General features: G+C 44.1%; 1 protein-coding gene and 2 non-coding genes across 3 annotated transcripts in view; 2 read left to right on the top strand and 1 right to left on the bottom strand.

The window, feature by feature from the left end:
• The first annotated feature begins 1,433 nt into the window (after positions 1 to 1,433).
• LOC114429869 (NACHT, LRR and PYD domains-containing protein 12-like) overlaps positions 1,434 to 22,213 on the top strand; it is a 35,758-nt gene continuing 14,978 nt past the window's right edge. Inside the window, exons 1-8 of the mRNA XM_028398482.1 lie at positions 1,434 to 1,439; positions 2,961 to 3,162; positions 3,383 to 4,421; positions 4,470 to 5,246; positions 5,336 to 5,509; positions 5,598 to 5,771; positions 13,623 to 13,669; positions 15,274 to 15,785. Coding sequence (XP_028254283.1) covers positions 1,434 to 1,439; positions 2,961 to 3,162; positions 3,383 to 4,421; positions 4,470 to 5,246; positions 5,336 to 5,509; positions 5,598 to 5,771; positions 13,623 to 13,669; positions 15,274 to 15,785 — 2,931 coding nt within the window. The remainder of the gene's footprint in view (positions 1,440 to 2,960; positions 3,163 to 3,382; positions 4,422 to 4,469; positions 5,247 to 5,335; positions 5,510 to 5,597; positions 5,772 to 13,622; positions 13,670 to 15,273; positions 15,786 to 22,213) is intronic.
• Positions 19,871 to 19,943, top strand: trnar-ucg (transfer RNA arginine (anticodon UCG)). The gene has a single exon. It is a non-coding gene; the product is annotated as a tRNA-Arg (tRNA).
• trnas-uga (transfer RNA serine (anticodon UGA)) lies at positions 21,866 to 21,947 on the bottom strand. Its single transcript has one exon. It is a non-coding gene; the product is annotated as a tRNA-Ser (tRNA).

The following is a 22,213-nucleotide window of genomic DNA, read 5'->3' as shown; positions in this document are numbered from 1 at the left end:
ATTTGCAGTATATTCATAGGAGTTTCTGTGCGGTGAAGCTCATCATTTCTCAGTGAGGACTTGTTGAAATGTCTCACTCTCAGTGCCCTGCAGCCGCACCATTTAAGTTAAGAGGAATTCAAGAGGTTGGTGCACTATTAGTCATAGTCCGGTGGACTTGTACTCGGTGCGCCCTATAATCCAGAAAATATGGTCAATCTTTCAGTCAGTCTGGTTCTGACATCACTCCGGCCACATTGCAGAGGTGGAGCTGCTCTGCTCATGATGTCACTGCTGCTGTAAAAACACAGACACAGACATAAGAAGTGCACAAAGTGTTTTGCAGTCATGTAGCATGTGATGCAAAGCTGACAGATGAAAGTCATGTCTGAAGCAGCACAGTGCATTTCCATCTGCTCAACACAACAACACAGGTCAGAGTCACACTGTAACTGATGCTTCACAACAAGTTGTGTAACTTCTGGTGTTTTTCTTTACAATCAGCCCTCAGGTCTCATGATCAGTGAAATATGAAGGAAGTGTCAGAACCGGTCTGACAGCTGGGTGACTCTGCACTCAGACCTGTTCTATCCACTGTTAACCCATTCATGTCAGTGTTGTATCAGGTGTCCTGTTTTCAAGGAGTGGTTTCTGTGGAATTATGTTCATTGTTCATTTTCTGTCAGACAGACTGCAGCAGAACCAGCAGCTCTACACATGAAGGTGGAAACTTCTGAAAGTCAGGACTGATTCAGTAGGTGAGAGTCTGTCAATATCTGATCAGTTTGATATTTACTGCCTGTAACTGATTGATCTTTATTGTAGTTTCAAACTGAAAATCAGAACAAACGTCTGTTCTACAATCGCTCCCTGTATGAAATTCAGCAGCTTTAATACAGGGAGCATCAGGACTGGTCTGATGGCTGCATGACACTCTTTGTTCTACTGTATTTGTGTGAAGGTGTGAGCTCTGCTATGAGTCAGTGTGAGGACAGAGAGGAGGGAGTCCCTCCCTCTAAAAGCCCTCTGTGTGGGGACCATGAGAGCCGGACCAAAGCTCAGAGGTAAGAGGACCGTCTCTGACTGTCCATGACTCTTCTCCATGTCAGAGCTCACACTCACATTATTCACACATCTGTGTGTTCAAGAACAAAGCAGCAGCACACTGCACACTCTGCTGGACCTGGACCTGGACCGGTCGATGGATGAGCCCATTTATTTCAAAACTGTATATTTATGCAGAAATACAGAAGCTTTTACAAGCTTTCCAACACTACTGTAGCTGTTAGGCCTATATTTAGCTTGGACCTAGTCTCTTCCTCCTTCAAGTCTCAGGGTCCTGGTTTGTTTGGGTCCTGCATGCACACACCTCAGTCATGCACACCATACACTGCTGATTATGCTGACTTCACAGCCTGTACAGAACTCTAATGTGGATTCTGTATATCACCAAAATGGAGGTCCGAAACCAGACGGAATGATGATTCTGTCTGGACCCTTTTCTGATAATTCTGATAAATTCATGAGAATAAATCTTTTCATAGAGCATTTTATTCCCACAGTCGCAGGGACAGTCGGCGTGTCTACTCCAGTCTACTCCAGTATATGATTATAATATGACAATAACTCCCTGCGCATCAGAGCAGAGAGGAAGAGACGGGGTTGACAGCACGGCTTGTTCCAATGAATGAAGGTTGATGGGGAAAACCGTTGTTTTAAAGTAACACTGTGGCATGAAATAAAATAATATAAGTAGCGACTCAAAGCACCACTACAAAACAAAGTGCCTGAAGTCCGAGTTGCGGGGCGCAAAACAACCGAACTGCAAGCCCAGTAAAGTTTGTTGGCAGAGCAGCCAGTACAGCAGCAAAGAGTAGTGAACTTCAGACAGCACCAAAAATAAATAGTAATAGGAAGGCAAAAAGTGAGATGCTCTGCTATGTTCTTTCCTCACTCACTGCCACACTACCGACTAGCTGCGTGCAGGAGGCCTTCTTTTATGAAACACGCCCACACCACAGGTGGCTCACTAACAAAAATCAATCAACAAGTCACAAATCAAGTGTATCACAATGAAGCAAAGGGGGGAAATACATTACTAAAGAAACAATCATTGAGAGCACCGTTCAACAGATGGGCCCATGCTCACATGCTGTCGTTGAGACATTATTTGAAGGAAAACAAAAAAATACACAAGCTGTGTGAAAAATTGGCAGAGCTTAAAGCAGCTCCACCATGCCTGTAAACATTTCCTGCATTGAAAACTGACAATAGATATTACTGAAACATATGAACATGTGGACATAGGGGAAGCTAATAAGACACAAGCTAGACATCAGTTCAGACCTTTGACTTGGAGGAAATGTGAACAGCTGGACCTCAGGGACTTTAATTGAACCCCTTGGTCTAAATCAATGTGAACATATGATGACAGTGGAAGTGGAATGGAACTCTTAAAGCTGTGCTTCAGTCATTAAAGCAGCAGCAACAGGTTCAACATGAGCTGGATGTGTGGAGTTGGGATAGTTTTCATTTTTAATACAACAATGCTTGTTTGTCACCAGTCTGTTGACTGTTGTGTATCTGTTTAAAGTGAAAACACATCAAAACACTTAGTGAAGTGATTGTGTTGTTAAATGCTGATGTTTCTGTCACAGACTGCAGCAACCCAGTGTTCAGACTCCTGCTCAGGACGCCATATTTATGGTGAGTACAAACAGCTTCTAACTACAACACAACAGTCCTGGTGCTCTACAGAGACCCAGAGCCTGACCCCTGAGCAAGCATTCACAGAGACAGAACTGTGGTAGTAATACTTATAACTACAGCAGCTGTGCATACACAACACTTCATATCTAATGTTGTAGATTCAAGTAATACATGTATGAACATAAGCTGTAATATCATGAAACACTAAACTGTTATTCTGCTCCTCAAAGTCTGAGAGTTTATACTCTGTTGTTCTGTTCCAGCTGCTGGAGGAGAACATTGTCAGGTTTGTGAAGGATGAGCTGAAGAAGGTCCAGAAGCTCCTGAGTCCAGATTACCCAGAATGCTCAGAGAGTCAGAGGGAGGATGAGGAGGATGAAGAGCAGAGGAGCAGCAGAGAGTCATTAGTGCAGATCACAGTGCACTTCCTGAGGAGGATGAAGCAGGAGGAGCTGGCTGAGCGTCTGCAGAGCAGTAAGAGGATTTGAAGAGCTTTAACATGATGGAAAGAGGAAATGAAGTTTACATTTACACACTCTGCTGTTAATATGATGCAGACATCTGTGAATTCTTCTGACTGAAAACACAAACTGTTTGTCTACAACTGATGAACAGATTTCATGGAGACAGAAAATATTTATTTGACACATTTATTGTAGCGTTCACTTATTAATGACATTTATTGTTTGTTCAGGAACTCGTGCTGCAGAGTGTGGACGTAAACTCAAGTCTAACCTGAGGAAGAAGTTCCAGTGTGTGTTTGAGGGGATCGCTAAAGCAGGAGAGCCGACCCTTCTGAACCAGATCTACACAGAGCTCTACATCACAGAGGGGGGGACTGCAGAGGTCAATGAGGAACATGAGGTCAGACAGATTGAAGCAGCATCCAGGAAAGCACACAGACCAGAAACAAGCATCAGACCAGAAGGCATCTTTAAAGGCTCACCTGGAAGACAGGAACCAATCAGAACAGTGATGACAAAGGGAGTGGCTGGCATCGGGAAAACAGTCCTAACACAGAAGTTCACTCTGGACTGGGCTGAAGACAAAGCCAACCAGGACATCCAGTTCACATTTCCATTCACTTTCAGAGAGCTGAATGTGCTGAGAGAGAGAAAGTTCAGCTTGGTGGAACTTGTTCATCACTTCTTCACTGAAACCAAAGAAGCAGGAATCTGCAGCTTTCAGCGCCTCCAGGTGGTCTTCATCTTTGATGGTCTGGATGAGTGTCGACTTCCTCTGGACTTCCACAACAATGAGATCCTGACTGATGTCACAGAGTCCGCCTCAGTGGATGTGCTGCTGACAAACCTCATCAGGGGGAAGCTGCTTCCCTCTGCTCGCCTCTGGATAACCACACGACCTGCAGCAGCCAATCAGATCCCTCCTGACTGTGTGGACGTGGTGACAGAGGTCAGAGGGTTCACTGACCCACAGAAGGAGGAGTACTTCAGGAAGAGGTTCAGAGAGGAGGAGCAGGCCAGCAGGATCATCTCCCACATCAAGACATCACGAAGCCTCCACATCATGTGCCACATCCCAGTCTTCTGCTGGACCACTGCTACAGTTCTGGAGGACATGTTGGAAACCAGAGAGGGAGCGGAGCTGCCCAAGACCCTGACTGAGATGTACATCCACTTCCTGGTGTTTCAGACCAAAGTGAAGATGATCAAGTATGATGGAGGAGCTGAAACAGTTCCACAGTGGAGTCCAGAGAGCAGGAAGATGATCAAGTATGATGGAGGAGCTGAAACAGATCCACAGTGGAACAAAACCAACAGGAAGATGATCAAGTCTCTCGGAAAACTGGCTTTTGATCAGCTGCAGAAAAGAAACCTGATCTTCTATGAGTCAGACCTGACAGAGTGTGGCATCAATATCAGAGCAGCCTCAGTGTACTCAGGAGTGTTCACACAGATCTTTAAAGAGGAGAGAGGCCTGTACCAGGACAGGGTGTTCTGCTTCATCCATCTGAGTGTTCAGGAGTTTCTGGCTGCTCTTCATGTCCATCTGACCTTCAGCAGCTCTGCTGTCAACCTGCTGGAACAACAACAAACAACATCTCTGTGGTTTAAGGTCTTTAGAAACAAACCTGAACTAAAACACCTCCACCAGAGTGCTGTGGACAAGTCCTTACAGAGTCCAAATGGACACCTGGACTTGTTCCTCCGCTTCCTCCTGGGTCTTTCACAGGAGACCAATCAGACTCTTCTACGGGGCCTGCTGACACAGACAGGAAGTAGCTCACAGACCAATCAGGAAACAGTCCAGTACATCAAGGAGAAGATCAGTGAGAATGTGTCTGCAGAGAGAAGCATCAATCTGTTCCACTGTCTGAATGAACTGAATGATCGTTCTCTAGTGGAGGAGATCCAACGGGCCCTGAGATCAGGACGTCTCTCCACAGATAAACTGTCTCCTGCTCAGTGGTCAGCTCTGGTCTTCATCTTACTGTCATCAGAAGAAGATCTGGAGGTGTTTGACCTGAAGAAATACTCTGCTTCAGAGGAGGCTCTTCTGAGGCTGCTGCCAGTGGTCAAAGCCTCCAACAAAGTTCTGTAGGTGGATTTATGAACCATTTCAAACATGGCTGATTTTTATATGAACAATAAAACATTGACTTTGTGTTCATTCTTTTTTTTCTCAGACTGAGCAGCTGTAACCTCTCAGAGAGAAGCTGTGAAGCTCTGTCCTCAGTCCTCAGCTCCCAGTCCTCTAGTCTGAGAGAGCTGGATCTGGATAATAACGACCTGCAGGATTCAGGAGTGAAGCAGCTGTCTCACGGATTAGGGGGTCCAGATTGTAGATTGAAGACTCTCAGGTCAGGATCCAGCTTGTTGATCATCAGTTAAATTCTGCTTCATGTTCATGTTGAAGATCTGTTGGATTTTCATGTTTTGTACCTCCAGTCTGTCGGGTTGTCTGATCACACAGGAGGGCTGTGCTTCTCTGGCCTCGGCTCTGACCTCCAACCCCTCCTATCTGAGAGAGCTGGACCTGAGCTACAATCATCCAGGAGACTCAGGAGTGAAGCTGCTGTCTGCTTTACTCAACAGTCCAGATTGTAGTCTGAAGACTCTCAGGTACACAGAGACCACAGAGCATGAGTCCTCCTCAGTCTGTCAGTTTAGCTCATATATCCACAGCTGTTGATGGATGGACTGAAACTGCAGAGAAGAAATAATCACTGATCCCTGATGTTCATCTTCCTCCATCATTAAGTGTCCATCATGTTAACTTCACTTTTCTTTATACACGTTCTTCATGTCAAAATACAAACAGACTGATTTTCAGTCACACTTAGTGCAGATCAAATACAAAATGATGCCCTACTTATTAATGTCCTCAGCTGTAAGAACCACTGAATTATTTCCACAAACAAATGTTCCTGAAACAATCCATATGTGAAGCTTCAGAGGAGACAACAACACAATGGTAGAAGGAGGAGTTCCTTCAGTCAGAGACAGAGAGCAGGGAGACACTACAATATTATCACTGTAAAAACTACACACAGACATGAGTGAATGTATTTATTTGAAGTGTGTCAGAAACTCTTCCATCCATGACACATGTGAACCAGGCTTGTGTTTGCATATAGAGTGAAAGGAACAAACAGTCAGAGACAGTGTGGCTTGTTTGCTGCTTTGGATAAATGCACAATGCTGAGATCAAACCTACACTGTTGCTGCATGAAGAGGATTTTACAGTAAAGCACTGACAGAGAGCAATATTTCACAGAATGGAGGACATGAATAAACACAGAGCAGATCAGGAGAGACTCTTCTGGAGTCGACACAGATGAGTGTAAATGGCCTTGCCAGAAGTTGCTCTGGCTATCCAAACAGCTAAACATGGATCCAGAAACTCCACAGACTCCGGGGGACGTTCAATGTTGTTTACTGAATCAAATTTTGTGAAACTGTAACAATACAGAAAAATACATATCAACACATGCACCAATAATAACTGCACACTACAGGTAGCTTATTAGCACATGTAAACAAGAAAATATGCCAGTTACCTTAGCGATTAGCATCGCGATTAGCATCGCGATTAGCATAAAGTCTGACACATATTTATAATACCAGGCGTGCTATCAACATCAGCGTGTATTATATCTGACTATTCTCTCAGCGTAGTACTTACAGACAATGCTTGTTACGAACCACATGGAGAAACCTTAGAAATAAAGCATACACGGTGAGTGAGACAGCGAGACCATCTCAGTGACTTCCTGTCTGAGTTCTTCTTCTACGTCTCAAAAAGAACGAACATAAAACAACCAGTAGATGGCGCATTTTACTAAATTATAAGCATAACATTGTCCACAGCGAACATAACACTCCCCGCTTGGGATTACAATCATCCCACATTTTAAATAATCAATAACAACTACTTTACCCAGAGGATAACAGTAAAACCACTTCAGTGACAGGGCGACAGAAAGTCCTTTTGATACCAGCATGAGAAGACGTCACTTCAACTTTCCTGACTAATCCATCTTGGCTTGGAAAAGTCTTTGTGATAATAGACATAGGCCACTCGTTTCTTGGTACCCGAGAGTCCTTGAGCAAAACGACATCTCCTTCTTTGAGATTTGGTTTCCTATCCTGCCATTTGTGGCGCAGCTGAAGTGTGTGGAGGTATTCCCGTCTCCATTTGGACCAGAAGGTGTCAGCAAGATTTTGTACTCTTTTCCACTGTTCTTTCAGAAGCAATCCTTGATCAACACCGACAGGGAGTGGTGATACTGATCCTGTTTTCATTGTGAGCAACATCGAAGGTGTGAGGATGAGAGGTGACTCTGAGTCGGTTGACACAGGGATGAGAGGACGGGCATTCATAATTGCAGACACCTCCGCCATAAATGTCGACAGCAGTTCATGCGTTAACTGAACTTTTTTGCAGTCCTGGAGCATGGAATCAAGGATGCGTCTGGCAATTCCGATCATTCGCTCCCAGGCGCCGCCCATATGTGAGGCATGAGGCGGATTGAAGACCCAAGAGCAATTTTGCTTGTTCAGGTAGCTTTCAACGTCCTGCCTGTTGAAGTCTGTTTTATTCATTTTCAGTTCTCGAGAAGCACCAATAAAATTTGTTCCGCAATCTGATCTTATTTGTTTCACAGGACCTCTGACTGCAAAAAGGCGCCTTAGAGCATTAATAAAGCTGTCAGTGCTCATTGTTTCGATTAACTCTATATGGACTGCCCTTGTTGACAAACATGAGAACATCACTGCCCATCTTTTAGAGTTAGCTTGGCCTCCCCTCGTACGGCGCATTGTCACTTCCCACGGGCCAAACACATCTACGCCTACGTATGTGAAGGGGGGTGCTACTTGCATTCGATCAGGTGGTAGACTTCCCATTTGCTGACATTCTGTCTTTCCTCGTAATTTCTTGCAGATGACACACTTGTGAAGAACTGAGCTGATACTCTGCTTTGCTCCAACCAACCAAAATCCTGCTGCTCTAATTGCACCTTCTGTGAAATGTCTTCCCTGATGTTTCACAGCTTCGTGGTAGTGACGAATCAGGAGCGTAGCGAGGTGGTGTCGAGCAGGGATGACAAGAGGGTTGGTGGTGTCAATGCCTAACTCAGACTGCTTGATACGACCGCCGACTCTTAAGAGTCCATCATCATCAAGTATGGGATGCAACTTCCAGAGACTGCTTGAGAGGGGTATCTTAGTGTTTCCCTTTATGCATTTGAGTTCTTCTTTGTAGCACTGATTTTGAATGCTCTTTATGACACAGATCTTGGCTTTTATCAACTCCTCTTCTGTAGGTTGACAAAGGTGCCAGCCACGACAACTAGAAGCTTGATTGGAGTAGGCAAAAGAGCGGGCAACATGAATCAAACGAGCTATTGCTGCGATGAGAATGTTGTAGTTGGAGAATCTTTCAATAGCAGTTTGACTCACTGTGGGCTTTGTCACGAGTGAGGTTTGTAATCACCAATGGACGTATTTCTGTATCAAGAGCAGGTTCAACAAGGTCAAATGTGTCTGGAGATGAAAACCGCACAGGAGAGTTAGCAAGAAAGGCTGGTCCTTCTAACCACGTCGTGCTGCTTAGCTGGGCTGCTGTAACTGATCGAGACCCATGATCCGCTGGGTTGAGTTCAGATGGAATGTATTTCCATTGTTGAGGATATGCTGACTGGAGGATGCGCTGAACCCTGTTATGCACAAACACATAAAACCTTCGGGACTGGTTGTGTATGTAGCCTAGTACAACTTTACTGTCTGTATAATACTCAATGTTGTCAAATGTAATGTCCATTTCTGCTACGATCAGTTCTGCGACTTCGACTGCAAGTACTGCGGCGCATAACTCTAGTCTTGGGATAGTCAGGCCTGTCTGAGGAGCTAACTTTGCTTTCCCGAACACAAACCCTACCTTTGATTCATCTGGGGTAGATATTTTTATGTAGGCAACAGCAGCGATAGCCTTTACTGAGGCATCAGCGAACACATGAAGTTCTTTTCTTTGAGCATTGGCCGTAGACAGAGTTGTATACGGGCGTGGTATTTTGAGATTTTGCAAATCTTGGAGCGACTCTTTCCATTTACTCCACTCTGTTTCCATACTGTCTGGAAGCGGTGCATCCCAGTCAGCTGTTGTGTTGTTAAGCTCCCTCAAAATGAATCTGCCTTGAACCGTAATAGGGGCGAGGAACCCAAGCGGGTCATAGAGGCTGTTAACCACAGAAAGGACACCTCTACGTGTGAAGGGTTTTTGATCCTCACTGACCTTGAATGTAAACAAGTCTGTTCCAATGTTCCATAACAGTCCTAGACTGCGTTGTACTGGTTGATCTTGTGCACACAAGTCTAAGTTCTCAGTGACTCTTGCTCGGTCTTCTGGGGGAAAGGCCTCTAAGACAGCAGGACGATTGGAGGTGACTTTGTGTAACCTGAGATTCGAAGATGCGAGAGCACATTGAGCTTGTTTGAGGATGTGAACTGCTGCTTCCTCTGTAGCAAATGACTTTAGAGCATCGTCAACATAGAACTCTCGTTCAATAAACCGCCGCACGTCACTCCCAAAGTGCATCTCTCCACTGGCTGCAGCTCTTTTCATGCCGTACATGGCAACGGAGGGTGAGGGACTGTTCCCAAAAATATGCACACACATACGATACTCCACAATCTCAGAGGACATGTTGTTATCTTTGTGCCATAAGAAGCGGAGAAAGTCTCTGTGACTTGTTTTGACAACAAAACAGTGGAACATGTGCTCGATATCTGCAGTTATTGCGACTTGCTCCATCCTGAACCTCATTAGGACACCTACCAAACTATTGTTGAGGTCGGGACCTGTAAGCAACACATCATTGAGTGAGATTCCCTCGTATGGTGCACTTGAGTCGAACACAACCCTGATTTTGTTGGGTTTCTTCGGATGATACACCCCGAACAGAGGTAAGTACCAGCATTCTTGATTCCGATCAAGAGGGTGAGCGACTTCTGCATGCCCTCTATTAAGCATGTTCTCCATAAACTCCAGAAAATGTGCCTTCATTTCAGGCCGTTTCTCTAGAGTGCGTCTGAGTGACATGAGGCGGTCATAAGCCAGTTGTCTATTGTTGGGTAGACGTTGCCGTGGTGACTTGAAAGGCAGAGGACCCACCCAGCTGTTGTCACTGTCCTGATAAAACTCAGAGTCCATTATTCGGAGAAACTGTGTGTCCTCAGCCGAAAGAGCAAGTTTGTGGTCATCCGCTGTGCGTGCAAAAATCTGCTGGCCAATGTCGTCTGTGTCATGTCCTGTCAACTGGATGCTTCTTGCAGGGTTGTAACAGTAATTAGGAGTCTTTGTGAACACCTCTTTAACCTTGATCTGGCTGTTGCATGGCTGAAAATGGCTTGTACGGCCATTCTCCAGGATAAATGTCTTGTAGGTGTTCACTTGTGGGGGTCTGTGTAATCCATCCAGACAGACATCACCTACTACCACCCATCCCAAATCGAGTCTCTGAGCAAACGGAGAGTTGCCGGGGCCGTTTACTTGTTCTCTAACTTTATGGACCCTCAGGACGTCTCTGCCGAGCAGAAGCAGTATATCAGCTGTGGAGTCAAGTGGTGGGATCATGTTAGCGATGCGTTGCAGATGGGTGTGATGACGGGCAGCTTCAGGGGTAGGGATTTCTGAGCGGTTATTGGGAATGTCGTTGCACTCGAGGAGTGTTGGTAGAGGAAGGCTTAGTTTTGTGTCTATCGACTCTACCATGAAACCACACGCTCTCCTTCCTGTTACTCCTGTGAGTCCAGAGCACGTCTTCAGCATGTAGGGGTGGCTTGCTCCCTGGATCTGGAAAAGGTCAAAGAACTGAGGACGAGCAAGTGAGCGGTTGCTCTGTTCATCCAAGATTGCGTACATCTTCCTGGTTTGGTCTTTGTGGCCAGCAGGAAAGACGTTCACCAGCGTGATCTTTGAACATTCTCTGGCGCTCACTCCTTCTCTACAAACTTCAGTGCAGCTAGACGACACTTCTTGGGGCTCCGTATTGTCGTCCTCCCCGCTTTGCTGTGTGGTGGGAGGAGACGCTTTGGGTTCCCAAGAGGCTGCACCTGGATGAAGAGCGGAAACATGCGTATCACTATTACATTCGGTGCAAACGATTTCTGTAGCACAGTTCCTTGCAAGATGATCGGTGGACGAGCAGCAACGGAAGCAGATGTTATATTTCTTGAGAATCTGTTTGCGCTCTTCCAGAGCTTTCTCTCTGAATCCTCTGCATCGCTTTAGAGGGTGGGGCTTATTGTGAATTGGACATTGTTTGTTTGGGCTTACTGGAGTTTTGATATTTTCTCTCTCTAATTTGTCCATCTGAGATACTTGAGTCTTATGAACAGATATAGGCACCTTAGGGAATCTTTCAGAGCCATACTTTCTATCCAGTGTAGGCTGGTTCGAGCTTTGTAGACAAAAGCTTGGATCGGTCCGCGTTTTGGCTTCAGTGCGTATGAAGTTGGCAAAAACAGTGAAGGGAGGAAAGCTGGTGCCATGCTCACGTTTGTACTTTGAGCCGTAAGCCATCCATTTCTCCTGTATGTTGTAGGGGAGCTTTTCGACAATAGGTTGGATCCCTCTAGATGTGTCTAAGTAAGCCAAGCCAGGTAGATAGCCATCAAGCTTGGCTGCCTCTAGCTCTAACAGAAGATCAGCAAGATCTCGGAGTTTGAAGGGTTCTCTTGTTGTGATTTTAGGGAAGCTTTCTACCCTTTGAAACAGGGCCTGCTCTATGGCTTCAGTAGAACCGTATGTTTCCTCAAGTCTCTCCCAAGCCATTGCTAAACCAGCTTCAGGACACCTTGGGTTGACTGCTTTCATTTGCTTTGCTTGTTTAGCTGAGTTTTTACCAAGATATCGTACCATCAGATCGAGTTCTTCTCCTGCAGATAAGCTCAAGCCTGCTATGGCACTTTTAAAGGATGATTTCCATGCCCAGTAGTTCATAGGCTGGTCATCGAAGGCAGAAAGGCCTGTCGTGATGAGCTGACTGCGTGCAAGGTATCTGCCTAGATCGTAGGTTGGCTGGGTTGGCACATAATCACCGTAAGCATTGTACGCTTTAGGGATGGTTTGGTTTGCAGGTGCGAGTGGCTTGAAGCTGGTAGACATAAGTTTATCGAAGTCGTTGTCAGGAGTGACATATTTTGGTACACTGTCTTGCTTTAGAATGACAGGTTGGGGAGGAGGCACAGGGGTGACATCTTCTGACTTTGGAATAGCCTGCTGTATTGTGGTAGCGGCTGAATGTTCTAATACATACTGTGCAGTGCGTTCTTTCTGGTTTTCACTGAGAGATGATTCATAAGCTTCACTGCGTGTTTCAAGGCCCAATTCAAGTAGTCCAGCTTCTAAAGTATTAGCTTCTGCTATAGCAGCTTCTCTTTCTTGCTCTGCTCTAAGAGCATCGAGAGTGGCTTGTAGGCGTGCTTGTTCAACTTTGATTTCTATTTCTCTATGTGCATAGGAAGCTCTTGTTTGGGCAGCTTCTGCTTTTGCCTTCGCTCTTAGTAGTTCAATACTAGCTGTTGAGCTTGCGTGTGATGATGGCTTTCGTGAGAGGACTGATTTAGTGTCACTCTTTTGGGATTTAGATTCAGCCATGTCAAGTAGATTTCTTTTATGTTTTCTTCGTTAAGTTGATGTACGGGTTGTTGCTATCTGCACTTTACTTAGCTCTGTGCGATGGCAGTGGCTCCACGTGCTGGTTTCTGTAGCTGTGCTGTTCGCCGTAGTGCTGTCTTTTCACTGTAAATGGCCTTGCCAGAAGTTGCTCTGGCTATCCAAACAGCTAAACATGGATCCAGAAACTCCACAGACTCCGGGGGACGTTCAATGTTGTTTACTGAATCAAATTTTGTGAAACTGTAACAATACAGAAAAATACATATCAACACATGCACCAATAATAACTGCACACTACAGGTAGCTTATTAGCACATGTAAACAAGAAAATATGCCAGTTACCTTAGCGATTAGCATCGCGATTAGCATCGCGATTAGCATCGCGATTAGCATAAAGTCTGACACATATTTATAATACCAGGCGTGCTATCAACATCAGCGTGTATTATATCTGACTATTCTCTCAGCGTAGTACTTACAGACAATGCTTGTTACGAACCACATGGAGAAACCTTAGAAATGGAGCATACACGGTGAGTGAGACAGCGAGACCATCTCAGTGACTTCCTGTCTGAGTTCTTCTTCTACGTCTCAAAAAGAACGAACATAAAACAACCAGTAGATGGCGCATTTTACTAAATTATAAGCATAACATTGTCCACAGCGAACATAACAATGAGTTTCAGTCTGTTTGTGTGTCTCTGACAAACTGAGGAACTCTGCTTCATGTTGATCAGCAGTTTGGACTCATGTTGGTTAGAAAATCATTCTGACTGTGTTTCTTCCTGCAGGGTGGAGCATGGTGGAGAGCAGTGGTTAAAACCTGGGCTGAGGAAGTGTAAGTTTGACTCAGTCTTTCCTCATGTTATTGTGCATGAGTCAGTGTTGTATCAGTCCATCAGAGCTGTTGTAGCGCAGCCTCGGCGGTTGGATTTCTTTGGTGTTTACTGGAGTTTATTACTCCCCAGCAGGAGTTTTAGGTTCCAGCTTTGTCATTGGTTTTCCTTTTTTCTCTTGTTAGGGAGCTTTAGTGTGTTGTAGTGTCTCTGTTTGTTTGGGCACTGCTCAGCTCTGAGTTCATGAACTGCAGCCTAACACTGAAACCAGCCTGTGTAGCTGCCGATCTGAGAGTGGGGATGAGTGGGGAGGTGCAGACATGCTGTGTGTGGGTTTCCCCTCAGCCTGGGACATAACAGAGACAACCAAAGCAGACAAAAGACAAAATCCAATAAGAGACCACAAAGGGTTGAAAAGGTCCAAACACAGGAAGAAACAGCTCCACAGTCCAAAAGCAGGCAGGACTCAGACACAAAGAATCTCATCCAAAGGGTCAGACTGGACTGATGGACTGAAGAGTGAAGACACTGAGACACTGAGCTGTGAGCAGCATTATTAGGGTTAGGGTTAGGGCGAGAAACGCCACTGTTTAAGAAAACGAGTTACCACCAAAATAAGTTTCACACGGGGTCTCTGTTTAAGTTTTTAATCAATTTTAACAAAACACTGTCAGGGCTTGTCAGAGGAGCGGACACAGGTGCAGAACGCAGATCGGTTTAAAGTTCAAGAGTCTTTTATTTAAGGCCAGGAGGGCAAAAAGAAGAAGTCCAAAATCAAGAGAAGAGTCCAAAATAACTAACTAAAAATCACACTTGCGTGGCAAAACTAGATTAAGGAAACCCGGCACATGGCGAAAAAAGGCGAGAACAAAAGACAAAGCATCAACAAGGCTTCTACCTGGAGCATGGTGAGGTCAGGCAGAAGTACATGACATCGAAGGCGAGGATCTAAGCATGGCATGGCATGGCATGGACGAGGCGAGAACGGAAACAAACCCCACACCGGACAGGACGAACTAGCAGAGAGTGCAGGGAGGACAAAGACTAAATACACAAGGGCCAGGGAAGACAGCGATACACAGGTGACACACATGAGGGCGGGGCAGGTGATCAACAAGGAGGGAAAACACAGGAAGTAAAACACAAGACAATACACAGGGAGGACAGGACTACCAAAGTAAAACAGGAAGCACAAGACACAAGAACTAAACAAAACACTAGAACAGGAAAATAACAATAATTAGACACAGATTAAACTAAAAAACCCAAAACAAGGAAAACAAAACCAAAAATACACCAGGTCGTGACAAACACGTTATCCACCATGTTTCCCTGCACTGTTTCTTCCCTTCTTTATATATATATATATATATATATATATATATTATAAGTATAATAATTATAATATTATAATAATAATAATAATATTATATTATAATATTATAATTATTATTATAGTTGTGTGTTTGTTCATTCAAACATTAGTGACAAAAAGTCTGATGATAAACTTTGTATGAATGAACAACACATCAGTCAGTAAAGACAGAATGAAGCCATCAGATGTGTCAGATGATAAACTGCAGCTGTGTCTTTTTCTCTCCATCAGATTTCTGTCAACTTGAAGTCGACACAAACTCAGTGAACACAAAGCTCAAACTGTCTGACAACAACAGGAAGGTGACACATGTGGAGGAGGAGCAGCCATATCCTGATCATCCAGACAGATTTGATGTGTGGGAACAGCTGCTGTGTAGAAATGTTCTGACTGGTCGCTGTTACTGGGAGGTCGAGTGGAGAGGAGCGGTTAAAATATCAGTGAGTTACAGAAGAATCAGAAGGAAAGGAAACAGTGATGACTGCGTGTTTGGAGGAAACAATCAGTCCTGGAGTCTGATCTGCTCTGATGATGGTTACTCTGTCCGTCACAATAACAGAAGAACATCCATCTCCTCCTCCTCTGTCTCTCACAGAGCAGCAGTGTATGTGGACTGTCCTGCTGGCACTCTGTCCTTCTACAGAGTCTCCTCTGACACACTGATCCACCTCCACACCTTCAGCACCACATTCACTCAGCCTCTACATGCTGGGTTTGGGTTCTGGTTGTATCCTGGTTCCTCAGTGAGTCTGTGCTGTGTGTAGAAGCAGAGTGTGTGGAAGTGACAGCAGCTTCAACTTTGTGCTTTAAATGTTGATGATGTTTCACTTTCATTTGAATCACTGACTGTGATTTCAGGTCAGAACATGTTTTTGTCTTTGAAGCAGTGAAATGAAGAATGTGAAGCTGAATTTATGATCATGAACTTTGACATGTCCTCACAAATGAAACCCTTACATTAAGAAATGCATGATTCCATGTTGTTATGGCTCTGATATTAAAATGTAGTATTATAATAGGAGTTAATGGACCTAAGTGGAAAACACCATTTAAAACTGCTGCAATACAAACACTAATAACTCCAACTCAATATTTTGGCTAAACTTTGACATGACAGATATAAAATAATGCCTGAGCCTCCCAACTTGTAAAATAACTTGTTTTGTGCATGTTTACATGAAATATTTGCATCATGCAATCTAACTGGCATTTAAAGCGTTAAACTCCTCCAATGATCTTCCAATTGATTTTAAACATGTGGTAAAAGCATAAATTATTAGTAAAACACTGCTTCAAACTAAAGCTGTGGAATCCAAACATGTTCAGGGACATTAGTGGCAGATGTAGCCAGGTATAAAAAGACCATAAGACCATAAGTGTTATTGAAACACTGCTCACATGAACAGTAGTGAATGTTTGAGCACTTTAATGCCAAGTTCTCAGAAATGATATACTTAGATGTACTGAATGTTGTACAACTGAAAGTTAGATTTGAGATTTGAATAGAGATTAAGATTAATGTCAGAGTTACATGGAAAGACTTATGTTTCTGACATTTGATGTCCTGAATGATGCATCTGAGAATTAATGGTGTTGAATGTCATTTTCTGACCTGGTCTGTAGGTCAGGGTTTTTTTTGAGGACGGATGTTGTCCAGGACCAACATCTGTGCTGAAACCGATGGCGAGCCAAGTCCCCTGAAGAGATTCCAGCACCGAGTAGATATCCACGTATACACACCCATTCACACTTACATCACAGAACAAGCATCCTTGGAACAAGGTGAACTGCCGTAACTCTACAACCCATATACCTGAGACCATTTTGATTTTGGTTTAAGGGCCCAACGGGAAATCTGTCATTTTTATAGTGTGCACACTATTTCTTTTTCTTTTCCTAACTCTTTGAGTTATTTGATATTTTTGTACAAACCAGACAAATGATCTTGTCATTTGTAATAATATAAGAGTGGCTGCTCAACTGTTCCTCTTGTGTCTGCCTCATTATTGCTGCTCAGCACAGTGGCTCCTGTCCAATTTGGTTTCTTCTGGTTCTGGTCCAGATTTCATCATTATTATACTGTAATTCACTTTTATACTGTTAGAACTGGTTACACAAACTGTCTGTTCAAATACAGTCCTTCATTTAAAGTGCACTTACCTGCATAGTGTGCTAAGCTAGCTGCTAAAATATGCACTGTCACTTTCATCTTTCAATTCTGAACATTTGTTGGTGTGTTTTTTTGAGGTTTTTCACCTGATCTGATCTGATCTGAACCTGATTCTGACACTACAAGATTCAATAAAGCAAAGCAGAAATAAAGCGATGACTGAGTGGAGTCCAGCTGACCTTCAGTCACAAAGAGTCATCCTTTCAAGTGGAAACACTGCAAAACCATATAACACTGGACAATGTGTCTAGAGAGAGTCTCTGTTACACAAACTGTGCCATATGCACCAACACAGATACAATGGTGCTGTGTCATGATAGGACCAACAAGGCAAAGTTTAAATGTTGCTGTGTCAGACATTTACAATAAGTTGAAATACATACATGACTTTAACAGCTTGCAGCGTGCAGTTTGGTACTAAGTGCATATGTGGCTAGGATTAGTTTGAAGTACATGTATTGCATTAAGGATGCTGCTGGAGTGCAATAGCATTGACTTAAACCCAGTCTGCACTCTCATGTATGTGCTCATCAGCCTTGTCATTTGGCTTCAGACAGTCCATGATGCACTGGGGCAGGAACATACTGAGACTGAAAAGTAAACAAACAAAGGTTTCTGGTCATTTTAAATGCTGCTGTGTGTGCTCTGTGTTCCAGATAATAATAACAAAAAGATAATATAATATATATATATATATATACACACTCAACAAAAATATAAACGCAACACTTTTGTTTTTGCTCCCATGTTTCATGAGATGGACTTGAAGATCTAAACTTCATTCCAGATACACAATATTACCATTCCTCTCAAACATTGTTCACAAATCTGTCTAAATGTGTGATAGTGAGCACTTCTGCTTTGCTGAGATAATCCATCCCACCTCACAGGTGTGCCACATCAAGATGCTGATCTGACATCATGATTAGTGCACAGGTGTACCTCAAACTGCCCACAATAAAAGGCCACCCTGAAATGTGCAGTTTTGTCTCACAGCAAAATGCCACAGATGCCACAAGCATTGAGGGAGCGTGCAATTGGCATGCTGACAGCAGGAATGTCAACCAGATCTGTTGCTCGTGCATTGAATGTTCATTTCTCCACCATAAGCCGTCTCCAAAGGCGTTTCAGAGAATATGGCAGTACATCCAACCGGCCTCACAACCGCAGACCACGAGTAACCACACCAGCCCAGGACCTCCGCATCCAGCAGGTTCACCTCCGAGATCGTCTGAGACCAGCCACTCAGACAGCTGCTGAAACAATTGGTTTGCATAACCAAACAATTTCTGCACAAACTGTCAGAAACCGTCTCAGGGAAGCCCAACTGCATGCTCGTCGTCCTCATCGGGGTCTTAACCTGACTCCAGATCGTCGCCGTAACAGACTTGAGTGGGCAAATGCTCACATTCGATGGCGTCTAGCACGTTGGAGAGGTGTTCTCTTCACGGATGAATCTCGGTTTACATTGTTCAGGGCAGATGGCAGACAGCGTGTGTGGCATCGTGTGGGTGAGCGTTTTGCTGATGTCAATGTTGTGGATCGAGTGGCCCGTGGTGGTGGGGTCATGGTATGGGCAGGCATCTGTTATGGACGAAGAACACAGGTGCATTTTATTGATGGCATTTTGAATGCACAGAGATACCGTGATGAGATCCTGAGGCCCATTGTTGTGCCATACATCCATGAACATCACCTCATGTTTCAGCAAGATAATGCACGGCCCCATGTTGCAAGGATCTGTACACAATTCTTGGAAGCTGAAAATGTCCCAGTTCTTGCATGGCCAGCATACTCACCGGACATGTCACCCATTGAACATGTTTGGGATGTGCTTGACCAGCGTATACGACAGCGTGCACCACTTCCCACTAATATCCAACAACTTCGCACAGCCATTGAAGAGGAGTGGACCAACATTCCACAGGCCACAATAGACAATCTGATAAACTCTATGCGAAGAAGATGTGTTGCACTGCATGAGGCAAATGGTGGTCACACCAGATACTGACTGGTTCTGAGTCCCCAGACCGCCAATAAAGCAGAAACAAAATGCACATTTCAGGGTGGCCTTTTATTGTGGGCAGTTTGAGGTACACCTGTGCACTAATCATGATGTCAGATCAGCATCTTGATGTGGCACACCTGTGAGGTGGGATGGATTATCTCAGCAAAGCAGAAGTGCTCACTATCACACATTTAGACAGATTTGTGAACACTGTTTGAGAGGAATGGTAATATTGTGTATCTGGAATGAAGTTTAGATCTTCAAGTCCATCTCATGAAACATGGGAGCAAAAACAAAAGTGTTGCATTTATATTTTTGTTGAGTGTATAATATATATGCAGTGCAGGATCAGGTGGAGCTAAATACTTCATTCAGAACACTGGCCAGGGGTTCTGCCTCTGCAATCAACACAGCTCCACCCTGATGGAACCCTGCAACCAGAGTGGAACAAACACAACAAGCACTAGGCCCTGTGGCCGTCACAATCATGTATATATCTTTCCTAACGTATCCTTTGCTGTCTGTAAATGTCTCCACACATAAAGACTTTGGTAGTTGGCTCCTATAGATCGACATTCAGTACATTTAATTTGAAGAGACAACAGTTTCTACAGGACCTGCCAAGAAAATTTTATGTGACAAACACACTAGACCATGTGGCCTAATGGATAAGGTGTCTGACTTCGGATCAGAAGATTGAGGGTTCGAGTCCCTTCGTGGTTGAGGTTTTATACAGGTATGAAACTTCTTCACCAACCTGTATCTGTGGTTTATCTGCAACTCACTTCCACTGCTACACTACTATGCCAGTTTGGAGTCGCCCTCAGAACCTGAGACCATCCTCCTCTTTCTCTTTTCTTTGGCACAGTCACCTGGGAGATTGAGGCTCTGATCCAGGTAACGGTCCTGATAAATGTCTGTCTTGATGGGTTCCCTCAGTGTGCAGGGTGATGGATGGGAGTCATATTCCCATTATTGCTCCTGAGGATATCCATGCTGACTATTTTTTATTTATTCAACATCTGTCCAGTCAGCAGTGTTCCCCATGATTGTGTCTGCTTTGCAGGTGTTTTGAGTTCATCATCTGATCACAGTGTGACATCATTAGTTTATAATATTGAACTTTTCCACAAAAGACATTATGTGCCAATGTGCCAATGTGAATTGGCACATTGGCACATTTATATACACTATTATTTATTTAATAGTTGTGATTGAGATATATATTTTGTTTTCTTCAACACGTTTCTAATACAGCTACAGTATCTCTTCTCTCACCTTCCTCACCTCTCTTCCTCTGCCTCAGTGTCTCCTCTCTTTCTAAAGCTGAGCTCCAGCTGACAGACTTTTCATTCTGTCTGTTACAGTTTTAGCTGTATGCAGACATCATCCTGGCAGACAATGGTCCACTGTAGCAGGATAATAGCAATACTTTTTAAATGGGCGTTCGTCATGTAACCATGTTCTATAACTCCTTAAACCAGCTGACTGCTGTCAGTCAGAGTGACTCAGCCTTCATGGATGAACCACACAGGTCAGAGAACACTGTCCTCAGACCTGCTGTTCAGTCTGTTATAAAGCTACGAGCACGTCACGCCCCCTCCCTGAACATGACCGGCTCGTTATCATCACTCATTCAGGTCAACAGCAAAATTAGCAAAACCCGCATAGTAGCAACAAATCCTGCTCCTCCGCTGCATGTTCACCTGAACTGTGGGTTCTGCTGTTCAGCAGCGAAACGTCTTTAAACCCTGTCTGTCTGTCTGTTTGTGTGAGGCTGCAGTGAGAGGGCTGTATGAGTTCTGCACACACGTTTCAAATTAAGATTAAGACTTTTCAATACTTTAAGGGCCTTCATTTTCCCACTATTGATTCATCAACTTTTAATACTTTTTAAGACCCCGCGGACACCCTGACCTCAAATGTCACTTTGTATAACAACTTCGTGCAGTGAAACTGAAAGTGTAATGTATTTTATTGTGTCAGCCTGAAACCATTCAACCATGTAGTGTGGTCCAAAGAGACTACACTAGTGTGCATGTGCATGGAGATCCAAATCCCAAACAATCCATGAACCAATAACACACACCGCAATTCATTTTTTTCACCACTAGATTTCCTACTCGAGCACTGTGTCAGAGAGTGATAAGAGAAGATAAGATAAGATAAAACAGTGGAGACTGCGACCTGAACGCAGCGCCTTGGACCGCTCGGCCATCCTGACATGAAAAGTGTGCTGTCCACAACAAGTTTGGAAAAGCTCAAGGATGAACACTTAATAAACAATCTGAAATCTTCACTGACACTGAAGTGGACAGACTGAGAGTGTGTCTGTCTATGCTATCTCAACAAGTCTTGAGCCAGAGATGAGATTTTTCATCTGGTCACCACATGATGAATCATTCTGACTATTGTAGTACCTTGAGATCTGCCTTTCCCAGGTGTTTTGTCCTTAAGGTGAAGCAGTCTCTGCCTCAGGGTGAAACTGGGTTTGAAATGTGCTGGGACGTTTTATCCTTTGCCTCCTCATTGCACACCAGTTGCTCTCGGTCCAGCAATTTTAAAATGACAGTTTTTGGAAGTGTCAGATGGACTGTGTCCTCAGACATGGAGGAGCATAAAGTGATCTTGGAGATGAAAAGAACCGTTGTTGGCAGGATTCGAACCTGTGCGGGGAAACCCCAACGGATTTCAAGTCCATCGCCTTAACCACTCGGCCACAACAACTAGGAAAAGGTAACAATGAAGAGTCTGATGACCCAGGTTGGTTCTGTCCATGAGTGCATGGTCTTGTCCAGGTTGTCCTGTCCAGTTTGGTGTTGGTGCTCCTTTACTTGTTTCCATTTCATTCGAAGGTAAATCTGCACCGCCCAGAGTCTGACAGACAGCTATCACAGAAAGTTAAGTCAAAGTCAAAATTCCGGAATGAAAAGCATAAATCTAGAATAAGTGGCAGCATTCCAGTATAGACATCAGTATTCCAGAATGATAGG

The sequence above is a fragment of the Parambassis ranga genome, unplaced genomic scaffold (assembly GCF_900634625.1).
Source record: "Parambassis ranga unplaced genomic scaffold, fParRan2.1 scaffold_21_arrow_ctg1, whole genome shotgun sequence".
Lineage (NCBI taxonomy): Eukaryota > Metazoa > Chordata > Actinopteri > Ambassidae > Parambassis > Parambassis ranga.
This window is presented reverse-complemented; position numbering and strand designations above follow the sequence as displayed.